This window comes from Periophthalmus magnuspinnatus, chromosome 8, assembly GCF_009829125.3.
Source record: "Periophthalmus magnuspinnatus isolate fPerMag1 chromosome 8, fPerMag1.2.pri, whole genome shotgun sequence".
In the NCBI taxonomy this organism is placed as follows: Eukaryota; Metazoa; Chordata; class Actinopteri; order Gobiiformes; family Gobiidae; genus Periophthalmus; species Periophthalmus magnuspinnatus.
Window position 1 is genome coordinate 7,481,444 of NC_047133.1, and position 21,948 is coordinate 7,503,391.

At 39.1% G+C, this 21,948-nt stretch overlaps 1 protein-coding gene across 1 annotated transcript; it reads right to left on the reverse strand.

Annotated features, from left to right (window-relative positions):
- Nucleotides 1-3,401: 3,401 nt before the first annotated feature.
- LOC117374720 (cytohesin-4-like) lies at nucleotides 3,402-17,220 on the reverse strand. The gene is made up of 9 exons (XM_055223832.1): nucleotides 17,101-17,220; nucleotides 15,694-15,772; nucleotides 12,562-12,674; nucleotides 11,947-12,095; nucleotides 10,237-10,348; nucleotides 9,773-9,849; nucleotides 9,100-9,171; nucleotides 7,149-7,297; nucleotides 3,402-3,887 (listed from the first exon to the last, which is right to left on the reverse strand). The coding sequence occupies exons 2-9, from the start codon at nucleotides 15,765-15,767 to the stop codon at nucleotides 3,809-3,811; spliced, it is 825 nt and encodes a 274-aa protein (XP_055079807.1). The 5' UTR covers nucleotides 15,768-15,772; nucleotides 17,101-17,220; the 3' UTR covers nucleotides 3,402-3,808.
- Between the last annotated feature and the right edge of the window lie 4,728 nt (nucleotides 17,221-21,948).

Here is a 21,948-nt window from a genome sequence, read left to right on the forward strand (position 1 = left end):
CACTAGAATCATTTGGAATCATTTTAGTCCTGGAATTTGCCAATCTCTACTGAATTAAAGATAAAATGTAGCTTTTAACTTGAAAACTACCACTTCATGACATCACAAGGTGGAACAGAGCATTTTGAGTGTTGGAGATGTAGACAGACGAATAATAAAGTGTTACTCAAACATGTGTGAATGAAACAAAACACAACTCCAACTGTGTTTTTGAGAAAGTAACAACATTATAACCTTTAAGAAAACAGAAAATATGAAGTAAACTAACTAAACAAAAACTACTCTCGGAAATACACATTATTTTTAAAAAAGCATCTTCATTAAAAATACACAAACCCAACTTCAACTCTTTGTCCTTGAGCTGAAGTCCAGGTGTGACCCAGAAGTCCGCGGCGCAGGTATACGTGAGCGCCGGTTACCGTGGCGACAGGAAAAGTGATCGGGTGAGGTTTGGGGGGCGGTGTCACCTTACCTGGGACCCTTAGAAACACAACAAGACGCGTTGTACAGGCCCTGAATAATGCAACGCGCGAAAGGGGCCCTCGCCGTGGAAACCGTGGCTTTATCTGCATCATCTGCGAGGCGTTTACAGGCAGCACCGAAACTATGGAAAAATGTGAATCCTTTGCATAACTTGACATGTAAATAGAGTTTTGTAGTAAAGATAATAAAATGCTTTGAGTAAGTCGTGTTGGTGTGTACTTGAATGCATCGCTGCAACAAAATACTCATTGACATTGTGTATTTCAAGGGGAACTTTCGGCTCTTTTATGGGATCCGGATCTTTTGGAGTGGATCTATGTGACAGAAGCCAATGTGAGAACTTCTTTTAACAACAAACGAAGCACAGAGAGAAACAACCAAAGCTCAGACGTGTTTAAAACGGTTCAAACTGAGCGCGGGAGTGAGTTTACCCTTTGGAATAATGCAGAATCTAAACAAAATGTTGCACTATAATAATAATAATTTTAAAACTAACTGTTAATATGATGCCGAATATTTATTGTCGTGTTTCTTGCTCTGCTTCTGTTCCGATTCTTGTGTTGGTTCAGCGTTAGTCAGTATAAAAATTTGAGAGGGGAGTCAATTAAGCTATTTTTGTTAGGAAAAGACCCAAAACAAACAGAAACAAAGAGAACAATAGGCTGTCATTACAGACTGAAACTGTAAACAAAAGCTGTTTCCAGTTTCAGTGTTGTTAGCCCCTCCCTTCAGACAGATATAAGGCAGTGTCCAGCAGTAATCTGACCAGAACTGAAGAAGCGGCTTGGATGAGCAGCGAAACGTCTTCAAGTATTTGTCCAGTCAGCAGATTTAATTTTGTCTTTTGCTATCGGCGCGGCAAGACAAGTTTATTTGTATAGCACAATTCATACACAGTAATTCAAAGTGCTTTACAGAATAAGAAGGACATTAGAATCACACAAATAAAAACATAAATAATCACAAATAATCATCATAAAATTAACAAAAACAGAAGAGTGTAGAATAAAAACCTTTCAGTCGTATGCACAGCTGAACAGAACTGTTTTAAGCCTGGATTTAAACTATAAATAAGATAAATAAGAAAAAGATTTGGTTCTTTTAAAAAAGTGAGGTCCAGATCCAACACAAAGTGGACTCTTGTGAGCTTTAAGTCATGTTAAAATGTTAAAATGTTGTTACCTCCTTAAAAACACACCTTGTTTCATTCACACATGTTTGAGTAACTCTTTATTATTAGACTATCACGTCTCCAAAGCTCAAAATGCTCCGTTCCACCTTGTGATGTCATGAAGTGGTCATTTTCAAGTTAACAGCTGCTTTAGTTCAGTAGAGATTGGCAGTTCCAGGGCTAAAATGATTCAAATGATTCTCGTGAAGGTGTGTGGAGTTTAAAAACACAGTGGAGCACTTCCTGTATTACCACGTGACATCACAAGGTGGAACAGAGTGTTTTCAGTTTAAGAGAAGAACTCAGCCTAAATATGCAGGATTTCAGTGTTAAACATGTGTGAATGAGACAAAACACAACTCCAGGTCTGTTTGTGATGAGGAAACACACAGGAAACACAGATCAAAATAGTGTAATACAGACTGAGTTGAGTTCCTCTTCGATAAAGTCTATATTTCCGTAGTTTGTGTGGTTCTGTTTGCACTTTGGTCGGTGGATATTGCATAAAACGTACACTTTTGCTCGGCTCTTGCTCCCAGGAAGTGCTAACCTCAGACCACAAGACACTATCACGCCAGAACAGGAAACGCTCAACACGATATGTGCAGATCTGATCGCAAAATGTTTCTCAATACTTCTCCCACATCACTTTAGATTATATGAAGAACCAAGAGGAGGATTACAGCGCCATCTAGTGTACCGCAACACCTAAAGACCAATGAAAACAAGACAGGTTTCATAAAAAAGTATCTTTAATAAAATGGTTGATAAAGATTTTAAATATACACAGAGAATAATTTAAATACAACACAACAATGAGGTACAGAGATATTTAGTTTAAAGGGCCAATATTACTGTTTTCTGATCTATGTTATGATGTTTTCCCATCAAAAAACAGACCTGGAGTTGTGTTTTGTTTCATTCACACACGTTTAACACACAAACCCTGTATATTTTGGTTGCGATCTTCTCTCAAGCAGAAAAAACAAACACTCTGTTCCACCTTGTGATGTCATGTGGTGATACAGGAAGTGCTCCACTGTGTTTTTAAACTCCATCTTCACTAGACTCATTTGGACAATTTCAATCCTGGAATTACCAATCTCTACTGAACCAAACGCTAAATGTAAAAGGTAGATTGATAAAAAGGTGTTAACTTGACAACTGCCACTTCATGACATCACAAGGTGGAACTTTTGAGGTTTGGAGATGTGACAGACTAATATAAAGGTTATGAAGCAAAACACAACTCCAGGTCTGTTTTTGAGGAGGAAACAACATTATAACATGGTTTTAAGTGTCAGTTTTGTGTAATATTGGACCTTTAAGTCATAAAAAATAATAATAATAAAATAAAGTTTTGTACAGCAGACATCGACAAGGCTAAAGTGAAAATGGCTCACTGGGTGGAGTTTCAGGGACAGTGGCGAGACAACTTTACACGATAATAAAACAGAGTCAGAGTCTGCAGTATCTGGGCTTATACTGTGGTTTAGTCCTGGTTAAGTTCTGATTTAGTCCTGGGTTTGTCCTGTTTTAGTCCTGGGTTAGACCTGGGTTAGACTTGATTGAGTCATGGGTTAGTCCTGGTTCAGTCCTGGAGTAGACCTGGTTTAGACCTGGTTTAGACCTACCTGGTTTAGTCCTGGGTTAGACCTGGGTTAGACCTGGTTTAGTCCTGGATTAGACCTGGTTTAGCCGTGGATTAGACCTGGTTTAGCTGTGGATTAGACCTGGTTTATCCGTGGATTAGACCTGGTTTAGCCGTGGATTAGACCTGGTTTAGCCGTGGATTAGACCTGGTTTAGCCGTGGATTAGACCTGGTTTAGCCCTGGTTTAGTGATATAGTTTATACAATCTTTAATCCTGGGTTAGACCTGCTCAGCGTCGTGACAATATTAGCTCTTGTGATTTGAATAAACAAAAATAGATGATGTTATTCCAGTGTCAGGTTGAACACAGCTGCAGGAGGGGACAGTGAACACCCCATCAGGAGGGGACAGTGAACACCCCGTCAGGAGGGGACAGTGAACACCCCGTCATTACCTCCATCCTGGAGGTTTGAACTCATTTAGCTTGTCATTTAAATATGCAAGTGAGGAACTGTCAAGAGTCAGATATACACTCCATACATGGTAGTTCCCCTGCTCTCCTCAAGATGGCGTATGACTGGTGACTTTCCTTTTTCGAATAGAGACCATATCGTAAAATGGGTCCTTGGTGATGCTGGCCCTGAGAAGAGAAAGATACGATGAGGAACACGTTTGGTTTGTCTGCTGTGATCTTACCATCAGTGTTAAGGATCATTATGTTTCGGACATTTTAAAAGCTCCCATATTACACAAAATAGACTCTTGTGAGGTTTAATTCATGTTATAATGTTGTTACCTCATCAAAAACAGACCTGGAGTTGTGTTTTGTTTCATTTATTATTGGTCTGTTTACATCTCCAAAGCTCAAAATGCTCCGTTCCACCTTGTGATGTCATGAAGTGGTAGTTTTTCAAGTTAACATCTACATTTTACATTATGTTCTGTAGAAATTGGCAGTTCCAGGGCTGAAATGATCTAAATGATTCTAGTGAAGGTGTGTGGAGTTTAAAAACACAGTGGAGCACTTCCTGTATCACCACATGATGACATCACAAGGTGAAACAGTGATTTTTTTTTCAGTTTGAGAGAAGAACTCAGTCTAAATATGAAGCGTTTACGTGTTAAACATGTGTGAATGAAACAAAACACAACTCCAGGTCTGTTTGTGATGAGGAAACAACAATATAACATAGATCTTTTTTTATTTTCCCTTATCTAGTTTCAACATAATATTTTTCAAAAGTAAAATCAGTTGCCAGAAAGTGAATCATCAGTGAACATGAGCTGCTCTGTTCATATCATTCAGGCCTGTTATGTAACTATGGGCATAATATTCAAATTTGTGTTTGTGAATGCAGAATATTGACACTTTTCAGATGTTACCATGGAGACACAATGCACTCATCAGCAAACACCGCAAAAAACCCCAAAACACCCAAAAAACTTTTACGATAGTCTGAAAACTCAGGAAAAAGTGCAAAATGGATTTAAACAGCACATTTTCAGGAGCCTGTGATCGATACGAGTGTTTATGGTCCTGTTTAGGAGTTTGAGTTTCAACAAAAAGGTGAAAGTCACTGAAAAACTGAGAATTCTGACCTGTTCTCCAGCTCCTTTTAAAAGTATTGGCATTATCTAGAACACATGTGTCAAACTCAAGGCCCGTGGGCCAAATTCAGCCCGCCACATCATTTTATGTGGCCCACGACAAAGTATATTAAAAGGTATGACTGTCTTAAAATGTCAGTTTATCAGGAGATACACAGTTAAACAGCCATTTTTTTCATGTCCATGCAAATCCATATGCAATACTTGTCACTACATTTTAATCTATCCATGCGTTTCTATATTTATTATTCAAGTTACATTTATCTTACAGTTACATCTGGCCCTTTGAGAGCAACCATTTTGTTGATGTGGCCCCCAGTGAAAATGAGTTTGACATCCCTGATCTAGAATGTTATGTCACGTTAATGCAACCTTTTTACGAGAGTGGCTGCGGTTACATCACAGACTGTAAAGAAGTGGACTAAGTGAGTGTGACGTCGCCCAAATATAGAGTCAAACTTCAACAGAAAGTGTCCTCCAAACAGGTAATTCTCAATATGACAAATATGAGAAAAGAGTGACTTATTTAATATCAACTAAAATCTCTTCCACTTATGGGAGGCTGGAAAAATAAACTCAGAAACAGGTTAATACAGATTCAGAACTGCAGAAACGCAAACGAGTGTTTCAGGAGTCTCAAACTCACAGCCCAGGGGAAAATTACGGCCCGTGAGATGATATTTTGTGCCCCGTGGGACAATATGAAAGTTTAATGTTAGTGTGGCGTTACCATGTTGTGTGTAGAAGGTTCCACCAAATCGGAAAAAAACCCAAACACACATGTCACTGTGTGCTCCCGTCACAAAAGATTCAACAAATAACTATGTATATCCATAAAATCCACAAGAATTGGCATATTTCTTCATGTTTGTTGAAAACAGCGATGACGTTTGAGAAGATTTTAACAAAGCTTTTTTTGTGGAATACCTGATGTGGCCCAGCTTCACCCAGACTCTGCCTCCTGTGGCCCCCACATAGTTTGAGTTTGAGACCCCTGCTCTTGACTGACAAGCTAGCAACGACTGATTGAACAGAGGGAGTATATATATAAACTATTCTGGGCTGATTGGCAAATGAATGGCAGCTGCAGGGAAAAAAAAGGAGGTAGCAAAAGAAGGACCGGAACAGACTGGAAAATGGTGTTGGACTGAGGATAAACATGAAAACAGGCAGAACTGTGACACTCATAGCGTTCGGCTCCAGTCAAATGAAGCTCATCGAGGCTAGAAGTTATAGAGGTGAATTTTGAAGTCGAGTTCCATATTTGGTGCAAATATCATAGCAACCAAAGAGCCAATCAAAAGCCAGGTAGTTGAAGATAAAGCCCCGCCCTGCCTGCATCGCTGGATTAACAGGGAGCGGACGCGTGGCTATGCTGTCAATTAAACCTGCTGCTAAAGCTAACGGGGGCGACCTCGAGGAAAAAAGGCGCCTAATTTGTCTGTTGTTAATGTTCATGTCTTGATTTGCGGACACAATCGTGAAATAAAAACACCTGGATCATGTAAAGCAGGTTAATACGAACATTTTAATACCAACATAACGAGGCTCAATGCAACAGTTACAGAGAAACAGGTAAGTTTTTCAATGTAAAGTGAATTGGAGCCAGAGTTGATGGAGCTGGAAACACGCTCATGATCACCTCCTATTTGCAACACGGTGACTCACAGTTTAGCAATGTCCAGAGATATTGTAACAACCGGTTGAGCCACACCTGAGCCAGCAATCAACCAGAGGATAAAAACCCGCAGTGCGCACCACATCGGTGACCAGTGGGTCCTCCGTTGCAGCATCTTTTAGTTATTTTGTATTTTATTTTTGTATTACCCAGTTATTTAGTTTGTACACCCTTTTGAGTATTATTTTTTTAACAATAAATCTGCCTCCACGCCCCCGTTTTGTTCTCCACCCGGGTTTAACATCATTTCGTTGCGTGGCACCCCCCCCTGGACCAAGTGGCACGTAACAGATATATATACAGTCTATGTGTTACCTGCACACTCAAAATGTACTTCTTATCAGATTTTTGGAGCTATAAGAATATTAAAATGAAATATAAACATCAAAATCAGTTGTTTTCTTTCTGATCACACTCCCTCAGTTTACTCACATTAAATCGTGCAGTTTTTTTTAATCTCAGTTTCTTTTATTAAGTCGTTTTGGATTAATATTGTGATTTAAAATGTCCAAATTCTAACGTAATGATCCACAGATGTCAGAAATTGTAACTATACATAGACACAAGAACAACAGGGCGGATTTAAAAGTCTTTGTTTGTGGTGTGACCTCTGACCTGATGGCGGTGACCCAGGCCTCTCGCTCCTCTTCGCTCGACGCACTGAGTTTGTAGGACTGGTGTTTGCCCTGCACCACACGGCCCCTGTGCTCCGTCTTACACGCCTTCACCTTCTGAGCTTTAAGGCTGAACAACTCCAGACAGAACTGTGAAAAGAAAACCACAAAATCACAACAGGAAGAGACACGAGCGAGTACAATTAGACCTGTGATGGTCCTGGTCCAGTCCTGGTTTAGACCTGGTTTAGCCCTGGTTTAGACCGGAGTTAGACCTGGTTTAGTCCTGAGTTAGACTTGAGTCAGTTCTGAGTTAGTCCTGGGTTAGACCTCGTTAAGTCCTGAATTAGTCCTGGTTTAGTCCTGAATTAGTCCTGGTTCAGTCCTGAGTTAGTCCTGGTTTAGTCCTGAGTTAGTCCTGAGTTAGTCCTGGTTTAGTCCTGGATTAGTCCTGGTTTAGTCCTGGATTAGTCCTGGCTTAGTCCTGGGTTAGACCTCGTTAAGTCCTGAATTAGTCCTGGTTTAGTCCTGAATTAGTCCTGGTTCAGTCCTGAGTTAGTCCTGGTTTAGTCCTGAGTTAGTCCTGGTTTAGTCCTGGATTAGTCCTGGTTTAGTCCTGGGTTCCAGGTTTAGTTCATCTTATTTGGGGTCGTACTTAAAAAGTCTCACATTATCTTGATGTTTTGACTATAATGATTTTTAGCTTTAAGTGTTTTTATGTTTTAGTCGATGAAAATATTATGTAAATTTAGTCAACGAAATCCAAATCTGCACAATTTTGTCAGAAAATGTGTTTTTTATTCAATCATCATAAAAATATAATGTGATGGATTCCGTGGTTGCCTGTTCTTGGGGCTGACCGGCTGGCACACTGAGCAGTTTGAAAACTTTTTATCTAAATTTTTCCTGGGGTTTTGACCAACTACGACGTGCAGTTTGCACAGTTCAAAGGACGGAAATTAAGGATTATTGAATTGTGTTGGTGTCATAGGAATCATCTCACACTCTGAGGACCTCAAGGACCAGCCTCCTGATAGTCCTGGTTTAGTCCTGGTTTAGTCCTGGTTCAGCCCTGGTTTAGCCCTGGTTTAGTCCTGGTTTAGTCCTGGTTTAGTCCTGGTTTAGTCCTGGTTCAGCCCTGGTTTAGTCCTGGTTTAGTCCTGGTTGAGTCCTGGTTTAGCCCTGGTTGAGTCCTGGTTTAGCCCTGGTTTAGTCCTGGTTTACCCCTGGTTTAGTCCTGGTTTAGTCCTGGTTCAGCCCTGGTTTAGCCCTGGTTTAGTCCTGGTTTAGTCCTGGTTTAGTCCTGGTTTAGTCCTGGTTCAGCCCTGGTTTAGTCCTGGTTTAGTCCTGGTTGAGTCCTGGTTTAGCCCTGGTTGAGTCCTGGTTTAGCCCTGGTTGAGTCCTGGTTGAGTCCTGGTTTAGTCCTGGCCTCCCGCTGGTGGAGAGGCACTCTTCTTCTCTCTTATTTTCCTGATAATTATTTATGTTTTAATTGGTTTGTATTGTGATTTCAGTGTCTTTGTTATTCTGTAAAGCACTTTGAGTGACTACTTTTGTCCTGAGGGCTGTTACTCTCCTCAAACTGTCCTGACACTGGATCTGATGACTCGACCTGTTTTTTTTGTTTGAGTCTTTCTATTATTATTGTGTTTTACTGCTCCTTGTGTTTAAAGTGCTCCTCTGGGACATTTACACAGACTTGTTCCCGGGACTAAAAGAAAGAAAGAAAAGGGAAGAAACTAGGATCTTGTTTTTTCTTGTCTCTTTTGTTCAGTTTTGTTTCGTTCTTCAATACTTGACAAACAAGTATCTGTATTTATAGTCATACTTTTAGACATCACTTGTTACTTTGACACTGACAAAATGACATCACATATTTAGTCTGTCTTTGGTTGTAGTTGTGTGTACTTTATATTGTGAAAATATCAAAACTCAAATAGTCTGTGTTGTACCGGTTTGCTGGAGTCCTTCAGTTCTCGCACGCACAGGTTTTCCAATGGGATGATGCCAATCGGGTCTTTGTCCTGGAGCAAGAGGGAATCGGAATCAGAATCAGGAATCAAACTCTATAAATTCAATGATCAATAAACTCTAAATGATAAACTAAAATGACTCTTGTGAGGTTTTAGTCATGTTATAATGCTGTTAGATCATCAAAAACAGACCTGGAGTTGTGTTTTGTTTCATTCACACATGTTTAAGTAACACTTTATTATCAGTCTGTCTATATCTCCAAAGCTCAAAATGCCCCGTTCCACCTTGTGATGTCATGAAGTGGTAGTTTAGTTAGTTAACAGCTACATTTTACCTTTAGTTCACTAGAAATGAGCAATTCCGGGGCAGAAATTATCCAAATGATTCGAGTGTGAAGGTGTGTGGAGTTTAAAAACACAGTGGAGCACTTCCTGTATTACCACATGATGACATCACAAGGTGGAATGGAGTGTTTTCAGTTTGAGAGAAGAACAAAACACAACTCCAGGTCTGTTTGTGATGAGGAAACAACATTTATAATGTTGTTTTCAAGATCAGAAAACAGAGTAATACAGGTTAATCTGAAGTAAGTGCTAATTTGTTATATTTGTAATAATCGTATACAGTTTGATATTTGCAGGTGAATCTTACTGTTGTGTATTTGAAGTAGTACAAGCAGCTGTCTGTCAGAATAAACCATCGGCGCTTCCACGTTTTTACTCTTCCTCCTTTAAAAAAAAAGACAGGAAATGCACAGAAACGTCAGGAGGAATCAGATAATGAAGAAACAGGATTACACAAGTGAAAATATCATCTAAAATAAAAAAATTAATATATGTGTACAATTGTGTTGCTGTGACATTTTCGAAGTAAAGATAAGTAACAGAGCGTTCACATTTATGTTCACAAATTCAACTTTCACTGTGTAAAATAACAAAATGTATTTATGTTGGAGCAGTGGTGAAAGAAGTAAAAGTACAGATACAGGAGCAAAAAAATACTAAGTAAAAAAAAAAGTATCACATGAAAAAATCTACCTAAGTAAAAGTATTGAGGTACCCGTTTAAAAAAGTAAACTAAACTTGTATACTGTGTCCCGTGTTGATGTACTGTACCGATCTTGAGCAGCCAGCCTTCTCTGTCGGGGTTAAAAAAGGTCAACGTGAGGTCATTCCCATCATCCTCTGGGATTTTGAACGGCTCACTGCGGATGCTCGCGTACAATTTCTACAAAAAACAAACAAAAAAAAACAAAAACAGAAAAGTAATTAAAGTCATTAAAGGTACAGTCTGTAACTTTCTGGAGGTGACACATCGCCTGCAGTAAGGGTGAGGTCTGTGGAGAGGCAAGCCCATGGTAACGATGCATGTTTTTCTATGTTTTTCAGTGGGATAAAAATGACCAAAATGATAAACATGTACAGTTAGAATGTCTTTTCTTTTGTTTTTTACAAAAAAGTTGCATACTGTGGATTAAACCAGGATTGAACAAGGACTGGACCAGGACTAAAACCAGGACTAAACCAGAACTAAACCAGGACTGAACCAGAACTAAACCAGGACTGAACCAGAACTAAACTATTGCTAAACTAGAACTAAAGCGGGAAAAACCAGGACTAAAATAGGATTAAATCACGACTGGACCAGGACTAAACTAGAACTACACCAGGATTAAACCAGGACTAAACCAGGTCTAAAACAGGACTAAACCAGGATTAAAACAGGACTGGACCAGGATTAAACTAGAACTAAACAAGGACTAAACCAGGTCTAAACCAAGACTAAACCAGGTCTAAACCAAGACTAAACCAGGATTAAATCAGGACTAGACCAGGATTAAACAAGAACTAAACAAGGACTAAGCCAGGACTTAACCAGGACTAAACTAGGACTAAACAAAAACTAGACCAGGACTAAACCAGGACGAAACAGTACTAAACTAAAACTAAACAAAGACTAAACCAGGACTAGACCAGGACTAAACCAGGATTCGACCAGGATTGAACAGGATTGGACCAGGACTAGGCCATGACTTGAGCAGCCGTGGCAGTTGATTCTTTTATTGTGTGAGTGAATAATGGATCTAATCATGGAGTATCTGTCCAAATGTACAGATACTGAAGCTCTTCACATTACAATAGATAATTTCACTGAGACACAAAGGGCCTAAGGAGCGTGTCTGTAGAACTTCACAATCACTGTAGCACATTCCATGGATCAATGTCTTTGGATTTGTGAAGTGGACCTCTCCACAGCCAAGGACATTCAAACACTGTTCATTATTAGAATAAGAAGACACGATTTTTCTGAACAATAAAAACTACAGTATATGAGCTTCAAACCTTTTAGACAAACTAGACTAAACCAGAACTAAGACAGGATTAAACCAGGACTAAGCCAGGACTAAACCAAGACTAAACCAGGACTAAGTCAGGACTAAACCAGGACTAAACAGGACTAAACCAGAACTAAACCAGAACTAAACCAGGACTAAAGCAGGGCTAAACCAGGACTAAACCAGGACTAAACCAGGACTAAACCAGGACTAAACCAGAACTAAACCAGAACTCAACCAGGACTAAACCAGGACTAAACAAGAACTAAACAGGAACTAAACTAGGATTAAATTAGGACTAAACAAGGACTAAACCCAGACTAGGGTAGCACTAAACCAGGTCTAAACCAGGACTAAACCAGGACTAAAACAGGTCTAAACCAAATCTAAACCAGGACTAAACCCGGACTAAACCAGGTCTATACCAGGTCTAAACCAGGTCAAAACCAGGTCTAAACCAGGTCTAGATGAGGACTTGAGCAGGTCTGACCGAGAGCAGGGCGCTGGGCAGATCCTCCCCGTGGTTGATGCCTCTGTTCATGGAGATGAAGTACTGCAGACTGGGCTTGTCTCGGACGCTGGGGTTGTGGAGGCTGGTGTTGAGCATGATGATGGAGAAGGACAGGATGTAACACGTATCTGAAACACAATAGTACACCTAAGTACATATATATTTGTGCATTATTCGATCAGTTGTGAGGCCATCTGCCAGTCTGACCACCAGCACTCACGCACTTTTTACAACAGGAACAAAAAACAAGCACATATGAAACCAGCTCTTGGTCTGTGCTCTGGTTTCCTGTTCATGTTAGAATTCAGTTTAAGATTAAGATTTGATTGTTTTGAAAGCTTTGAATGGACTGGCCCTGCAGCACATCTCAGACCTCATCCAAATATCCACCCTGCACATGCTTCGAGGGCCAGCTCCAGCTCGCCGTACCTAAGATCAGACTTAAAACCAGGTGCTAAACTCTGGATTAACATCGGGAATCGGCGTTTCAGTTAGCTTTGCATATGACTGAAAGGTTTTTACTCTGCACTCTTCTTTTCTAATGTTCGTATTATGATTTTTTTGTTTTGTTTTGTTTGCATTTTGAGCTCATACCGGTGGACTGGAAGACTCCTGGGTTACAGAGGCAGTACCGGGTCGCGAAGGCCTCCATCATCCGGTCGATCTTCTGAGCTTCTCCAGGGAGACGGAAACTCCACAGAAACTGCCTAAGAAACACAACACAAGACAGATGGAACGTATTTACTTATAGAGTAGTATGTCTCACAGGAACCTTCATAAAAATAAAAGTAATAATTATAATGTCAATCAGTATTGCTGTATTTGTCCCAGAGGAGCAGCACATGGAGCAGTAAAACATAAAAAATAGAAACGCACTAAACTAAAGTCTCAGAGCAGCTCAACAGGTCGAGTCATCAGATCCAGAGTCTGGGAAGTTTGAGGAGAGTAACAGCCATCAGGAGAAAAGTGTCCCTCCTCTGTGTCCTCTGATCCTGCAGTATCACAGCAGCCTCCAGGGGGAGCCAGGTGAAGTCTGGAGACACAACAGGAAAGTCTCTCCTGGATCTCGCTCTTACTCTGATCTGATGGCGAGACGGGCCGGTTCCTCAAAGTGTTTCCTCTGAAACGTCTGGGCTTCTTGATGTATAAAGTTTGTAGCATTTCAGAGCTAGCTAGCAGTGTCGCCATGGATACTAGAAATACAAACTGCTCACATCACACAATCCAGTAGTTCTTAATGTCCGTCCTTTGAACCGCACGAGCTGCATTTCTTAGTCGGTAAAAGTCCCAAAATGTTAAAAATGTAACATAAAAATAAGTCTACAAACTGCTCAGTGTGTCAGCCAGTCAGCCACAAGAGCAGCCGACCACAGCATTATAATACGGCCGGTAATATGTGATGCAATTTATGATATCAATTGACGTAATGACACTTTTTTTTTTACACGTATCACAGATAAAAAATCTCAAAATCTCAGAGAAAAAAAATAAAAATGGAGCATGAAGTAAACAGAGTAGTGGGCGTGTACTCGTCTTGAAAATAAGTGATTAAAGATCGCTCAAACTGCATGAATCACTCCAAATACAACTTCAGAGGGTCAATGAGAAGAAAATGTCTAAAAGGTTAAAAGCTCTGAAAAGTCCATTTTGCAGAATAGGTTTGATTTAAAGCAAAGTCTCTCCACTGAAAATAACTCTGCACTCAACATTTGAAAGCTGCTTCTACACAAAATGAAATACGTAACAGTGACGATCAACGCTGTGTGGATCAAATCAAAATTAGAATTTCAAGGACTAATTCCAAACACAAAACGAATTTGAGCATGAAATCAAGTCTGAGACGGGACGTGTTTAAAGCCATTCAAACAGAAGCCCATCACCATGAAAATAAAAAAATAAAAGCTGTTGTTACGTAAGTGTCAGGGCTGAAGTGAACACTAATGTATCTGTGCCGGTTGACCATAGCAACAGTAACGCCAGAGCGATATCTGAAGGACACGAGGGAAAACGCATACTTTGCAGCTGATGTCGCCAACGTTCCCTGGGCGTGTGAAGCTAACCGGAGGCACTGCTCTGTCTGAAGCACTGTTACTCAACTTAGACTTTAATCTGAGCTCTATTTTAAAACACAATCTGACCAGAAAGTGCTGACTTCGCCGAACTACAACAGCTGAATGCTCTAAACAACTCTCTCACACAACATTACAGTCGCAAGCTAGCTAGCGTTAGCCGACGTTTTTGCAGTTAGTCAATTCTTACCTTTTTTTTTGGCTGAAAATCAAACACCTAAACAGGCCCATGAACGCACAAATTGAGTTTTTCGTAAACGTTTTTGACAGATGTGTAATGTGTGCGTTGTGTCACCATGGAAACTGCTGAACATTACACCATAGACATGCGTGTGGAACACCCCCAGCATGAGGTCACTGGAAAGTATCAGGAAAGAGATGAAGGTCACAGTGTAGTGGCCAATGTACTGTGACACAATGGTGCAGTCTTGACTCCCAACGAGAAGGTCCAGGGTTTGATTCCTGGAGAAAACTGCACCTTTTCTTGTGAATTGTTTGTGTTTTTAGGTTTATATTATAACAGGGACCCACATCACATGGAAATTGGGACTAAACTTGGACTAAAGGTGGGATGTAACAACTAATAATGTAATAACAGCTAATTCTGACATAACACTTGCCAACATCTTGAGATAACAGTTATGAAATAGGCTCACTAGCTAGCCCGATGTGTCTCAGCTAACAGCCACTTTTATTAAAATCAGAAAACATAACATAAACAACTTATTAAAATTCAAATGAACTGAAATAAAGCCTAGCCAATCATTTTTATATGTAGAACACTTCAGTTTGTGGTGTTATTTTACTGTTTATTATGTTTCAAAATTAGTATTAGCGTTAGCCTTGAGACACAAACATCTCTCTTTCTGAACACATAAGTATTCATTTTATTCATTTTCATTCATTTTATTCATGTAGTGTTTAAATATTTATTAATTTTAGCACTATTCGGGGAAAAAACTCATGGCGATATAGTTGGACAGGAAGTAGTGACGCTAACAGGAAGTAGAATTTGAACCCTGGAAAAAAAAAATTGCCACATTGGGATTTTTTTTTTTTTTTTTTTTAGCAAAATCTTAAATATAACGATTTTAAATGTGTTTTAAGTAAAATGAGCAGTCTAACCTGTCATATAAGCCTCATCAAACCAAAAGTAACATTTACAGTTCAAGTCATTTTTTTAGCTAGACTCTAGGCTCTAATGAGTGTGTGGTCTGGAGCCTTTTGTCTTTTGTCCACCCACATCTTCTCGTCCACTTCCCGATCTTTAAATATTTATTAATTTTAGCGTGACTCGGAAAATAAACTCATAACGATACGATTGGACAGGAAGTAGTGACGCTAACAGTGAGGTTGCCGGGCGCTGTTGTGCAGAGCTTATACCCTGGTGTGATGTCATGATTTGCAACCAGGAAGTAAAATCTCAACCCTGAAAAAAGCTGCCAGATTTAGCCTTTTTTTTTTTTTTTTTTTACTTTTTTTTTAATTTATTTCAGCTAAATCTTAAATATAACAAATTTAAGTGTGTTTTTAGTAAAATGAGTACTCTAACCTGTCATGAGCCTCATCAAATCAAACGTAATATTTGCAGGTCAAGCTTTTTTGAATGTGTGTGTGTGTGTGGGGGGTTTGGAGGGTTTTGTCATTTCATACCGACCTCAAAGCTTGCACTAGATTCAAGTCGGAGAACTCGTGCAGCGTCACAAAAGCCCTGAGCACAGCCAGATGCATTTCCTCTCTGCAACAAAACAAAACCTCATGAAGAAACATAACATAAAACCCAACAATGGTGGTTGTGTATGAGAGCGGGACAAAGGCAGACGCTCACAGTCTCACACCTGAACACGACACTCTGATCCTAATGCAGCGCTGCGCAAAAGTGATATTTTGAATCATAAAGACGTTCAAAAATATTTCTTTATTGATGTACTGTGTAACTTTTCTCATGCTTGTCACCATGGAGATGTTGAAGCTTTGCCTTGAATGTTAGAAAGTGTTGCAAAGTATGGCATTAAACTAGATTTAGCTTGTATTTATTCAATGATATGTGGGTGTATATTACAAAGAAAACACATTGGAAAAACAGTAGGGTCGCCTCTCCATAAATCTGACTTGTAACCTGTTTGTCATGAGTTTATTGCCCTACTGTGGACAGCGGTGGAAGAAGTACTCAGTTTTGTTACTTAAGTAAAAGTACAGATACTGGAGAAAAAAAAAAATCTACTTATGTAAAAGTATTAAAGTGCTGTTTTAAAAAATGTAAAAATGTACTAAACACGGCAGATTCTGAGGTCTAATAAAGCTTCAAACTGGTGATTTTGATAAACATTTTGCTGATTTTTTTTTACTTTTACTTTTCAGCCCAGTTAAAAAATGTAGTGAAGTAGAAAGTACAGACACCTGCTCTCAGATGTAGTGAAGTAAAAGTAAAGTAAATATTGTAAAACTGACTTAAGTGAAGTACAGATACCTACATGTTTTACCTAAGTGCAGTACTTTACTACTTGTACATGTTGTTACTGACCTTATCACCACTCACTGTAGAACATTCCAAAGCATTAGAATAGAACATCTCCATGGTGACAAGCACATGAAGGAACTTCAGCACCAGGAAAGTTACACAGTGTACCAGTATGTCATTGCATAAACAGTATAAGATAAAAAAATAAATAAAAATAAAATGAATAAATAATATAAAAACTGTAAAATAATAATAATAATAATAATAATAATAATAATAATAATAATAATAATAATAATAATAATAATAATAATAATAAATTAATTAAAAATAAAAAAATATAAAGAAATAAATCAAAACAAAATAAATTAAATAAATGAATGAATGAATGAGAATGTGACCTGAACAATGTACCGGTAAGTGCTTGTTCTTCCTCTATAATCCTGAAGCACTTTACTGTATCTTATAATTTTACCCATAATCCAGCGGCTCTATAATGGTACAAAATTAAACACCGGAGACACTTACATGCTGAAGGAACCTTTGAGTATTTCACAGTAGTCCATATATTCTCAGTGATTCATACTAAAGACACAGACTCACCTCTCTCCTAAGAAGTTTCCGATGGCTGTTTTGTTGAGTCCTTCTTCTTTATAGAGAAACTCAGCCACAGGTTCAGGTCTCCAGTCCAGCAGCCCACAGTCCACCAGGTACTGTATGCCCTACAAATAAGGAAGTGACACAATACCATAGACTGTATATATAAATGGACATAGCTAACAAGCTAGCCACCGCTTTCCAAATAAGAAGTGAGCAACAGTCTTACTCCTGATTGGCTCTTTGGTTTCACGCTCGGATTTCCAAATATGGTGACTGGTTGCAGATTAGCCGCTTTAACTGCTATCCTCGATGAGATTCATTTGTTTGTTCCCAATACTCGATAACAATTACAATACTACAGTGAAGATAAAACATGCTCTTTAATAACAGAATGTAATTTTCATGTACAAAATAGTAGTACTTTCTTGATTTTAGCGTGAAGTCTTATGTTCGTTCCTATTTATTTCCACTTTCCTCTGGTGTTCCTCAAGGCTCTGTTCTGGGTCCACTCTTATTCATCATAAACCTGTTCTTGGTCAATTTATAAAGAGAGGCTTAACAAATTATTTAAAATTTTTATGTCAAATGTAACGTAATTATTTGTGTATAAACATGGCTCCAAAATAGTATGTTTTAAAGGTTCACTATGCAACTTTTCTGCCACTCGCTTGTCTTCATGTAGAAATTTCTTTGTCTGGTCCACAGTATGGCATTAATTAAACTTCTCTATCTCTATGGAAACAAATAGGTCAAGTTACATGTAAGATCTATGGAGAGGTACGTACATGTATGAATATGTTTTTCAAGTTATCTTTAAAGTGCACTATGTAACTTTTCTGGAGCTACTTGGAGATTTCTTTGCTTTGCCCGAATGTCCTGTAACTTATCCATCTATAAACATAAGCAGATAATCACACTAGGCCGGGTTACAGGCCAGATCTGTGGAGATGCAAGCCTCCTACGGATTCTAATTTAAGAAAACATGCACGAATAGGGACTGAACTATGTATAAGACCTTGAGTTCATGAAGGAGTTACTCATCCTTTCAGAAAACTTAAGAAAATGAAGAAAACCAAAGCACAATCTTGTTTTTGTATTTTATTTCAAATGCTTTGTTAAAAAACGATGACACCCGTGGATCATTACGCACAATGGGAGTTAACGTCATTGTTAACGTCAACACAACAAAGAGCCGTGAAACTGACAGCAACTCCTATGGATAGATTTACGTCACACGAGCAGGTCGCAGATTTTCTTTTCATTTGTACCAAAGTGACTATGCGATGCTGCCGAAGATGAAGAAAATTGGGGACGGCGAAAACGGGGGTTGATCTGCAAAACGGTGTCTTGAAATTAAGCGATTAAAGATGACTCAAAAGTGCACAAATCACTCTAAATACAACTTTGTCTGAGTAAATGGTGAGGGGGAACAACTAAAACATGGTGAAAAGCTCTGAAAAGTCCATTTTGTAGAATAACTCTGATTTAAAATTTTAAAATGGTGCGGCGCTAAAAAGTGTAATTGCAATGCACGATACAATGACTGTACACAGACTATAATGACTGTACATTGTGACTGTGAGTGAGTCTAAAGTGACTTGACCTTTATGTGATTTAGTTTGTCCTATTTTTGTGTCCGTCCTTTGAAAATACCAGATTTTGTGTTTCAAATTACATTAACTTGAAATCATAAATCAGATTGCTTCCCGACAGTTATTCATCAAAGGGCTCATATTAGGCTATTTTCTGGTCTGCGTTCTCAGGGCCAGTCCTAGCTTTCAGGGGGCCCTAAGCGGAATTTGTCTCTGGGGGCCCCGACAGCGGATGTATCCTGGCTCAGCTGTTTGTGATTCACATTTGACAACATTACGACTCTGTTCTCATCACCTTGACCGATTGTATTTGTGTTTATATGAGCAACATCAGACTGAAAACATCCAGAACGTCACAACTACTATCGTCACAAGAACAGAACACAAAAAGGGGGTCATTTTTTCTTTGTTTCTGGTGAATTTTAATGTGTTCCAGTTGGCGACAGTGGGCTTAAATTTACATTATGTCGGGTCCTTGCACCAGTGTAAACACATAGCTGCCCTCACCTCTGCCCGACTCAAAAACCAACGTAGGCAGCAGCAGATGTTTTGCTACTATAGAACAAATGTAATTGTTTAGAGGGATATTTAAGCTGCTGTAAACACACAAGCCCTGTTTCCAATAAAACTTGATATATTATTTTCAGTATAAATGTATGGGCTGGTGTTTTTAAACCCCATACACCTTATAATTTCAGCCCTGGAATTTACAATCTCTATTGAACTAAAGGTAGCTGTTAACTTGAAAACTACCACTTCATGACATCACAAGGTGGGACAGAGCATTTTGGGGCTTTGGAGATGTGACAGACTTATAATAAAGTGTCATTATTAGTTTATTTACATGTTTGAATGAAACAAAACACAACTCCTGGTAGGTTTTTGATAAGCTAACGACATAATAGCGCGACTTAAACCTCACAAGAGTCAATTTCAAATTAATATAAGCTATTCGCAAATACTTTTTTTTTTGACGTTTTAATTTCTTTTACCACCACTTTGTATCCCTACTCGAGTAATATCATTTTGAAGTAACACAATCTTGTCTACTCTCTCCACCTCTGCTTATTTCAAATTCTTGTCCAGCCGGTTCGGAGAATGATAATGTTAAAATCAAGGTGGACGGGCTGACACGAGCGAATGAATATTTAATGCGTCCTTGGCTTGCTCTCTGTGGGGGGTTCACAGACAAATCTTGACATATTCCTCCCTCATTTGGTCGTGTTGAAGTGAACACAGAAACAATTAGGCCGCACACACTCCGGCCCTTCTCTCGGGTCTTTTCATTTTTTTTCACGTTGGTGTTTGCAGACGCTGAGGTCAGGACGGTACAGCCGACTCACTTCAGGGAACAGGATGTGGCTTTCACGCTCTTTATAACACATCTGCAAGCGACGGCAAGTTATATTTCATTTCGAAGGGCGTGTGGGGCGCTAACTGGAGGCACTGCTCTGTCTGAAGTTAACCTTTGTTTTAACATAATCTAAGTTGAAAGAATTGAAATAGCTGGAAGTGCAACAGGTGAGATGATTTGTGCTGTTAAACAAAGTCCCTATCAAAAAACATTAGTCACAAGCTAGCTAGCGTTAGCCGACAGTTAAATCAGAGAATCCAAAACATAGACGACAAGTGACAAGTTATATTTCATTCCCTGAGTGTGTGACGCTAACTGGAGGCACTGCTCTGTCTGAAGTTCACCTTTGTTTTAACACAATCCGAGTTGAAAGAACTGACTTAGTTGGAAGTGCAACATGTGAGATGATTTGTGCTGTTAAACAAAGTCCCTATCAAAAAACATTAGTCACAAGCTAGCTAGCGTTAGCCGAAAGTTTATCACCTATAGTCACTGCTTTTTTGTTGAAAATCCAACACATAGACGACAAGTGAAGACAAGTTATATTTCATTGCATGGGGGTGTGACGCTAACTGGGGGCACTGCTCCGTCTGAAGCGCTCTTACTCATGTTGACCTTTAGTCTGAGGTTTGTTTTAAACGCAATCTGAGCCAAAAGAACTGATTTACCTGGAAGTACAGATGATTTGTGCTGTTAAACTAGTTCCTTTCAAATAGCTAGCTAGCATAAGCCAACACTTTTTTCAGTTAGTCACTATTTTTTGTTGTTGAAAATCAAACACATAGACAAGCAAAAACAAGTTATATTTAATTCCCTGGGTGTGTGACGCTAACTTGGGGCACTGCTCTGTCTGAAGTGCTGTTACTGAAGTTGAAGCCAACAGTTTTTTTTAGTTAGTCATTACTTTTTGTTGAAAATCAAGCACATAAACAAGTGACGACAAGTTATATTTCATTCCCTGGGTGTGTGATGCTAACTGGAAGCACTGCTCTGTCTGAAGCGCTGTTACTCAAGTTGACCTTTAATCTGAGGTTTGTTTTAACACAGTCTGAGCTGAAAGAACTGACTTCGCTGAACAGGTGAGGTGTGTGATTTGTGCTGTTAAACAAGTCCCTCTCAATAACATTACAGTCACAAGCTAGCTAGCATTAGCCCACAGTTTCAGATTGTCACTCTCACCTTTTTGTTGAAAATCAAACTCCTAAACAGAAACACTCATGTTAATCACAGGCTCCTGAAAATGTGCCGTTTAAATCCATTTTGTGTTTTCTTGAGTTTTCAGACTTAATCTTAATACGTTTTTTTGACAGTGTTTGCTAATGTGTGCCTCGTGTCGCCATGGGAACTGCCGAAACATTCCGCCATGGAGATGTAGAACATTCCCAGCGCGATGTCACGGCAAAAAATCAATAAGAGTGAATAGGCTCCAGAAGGTAAAGTATCTGAACGCGAGATGACCTTCAAAACCAGGAGGCGTTGACCTTTAGTGCGATTATTCACATCGCTCTGGAACCTTCTATTTACAGGGATAAACAGCTCATTTAAAACATATATGACAGGTTAAACTACTCATTTCACTATAGTACAGCACGACATTTGTAAACTAGTTTGGAGGTTTTGGTGAAGTTGGTCATTTTACTTCCTGGTTGGACAAGTCTGTAGCTGTTACCTAGCAACCACACTGTACACAAGGGATGAAGGTCACCTAATTTACATAGTGACTACAGTTTTGATGAATAAAAGTAAAAGACAGTTAAATGTGCTGTTAGCGTGGATGCTAGGCACAGCTTTAATTTAAAATAGACCTGTTTAAAGAATAATAAAAATAGATTGCATATTACATGTAGTTTGTCCATGTATGTGTTGCTGTAGTAAGCGACACAACCTCTATGTAAAATAAACTTT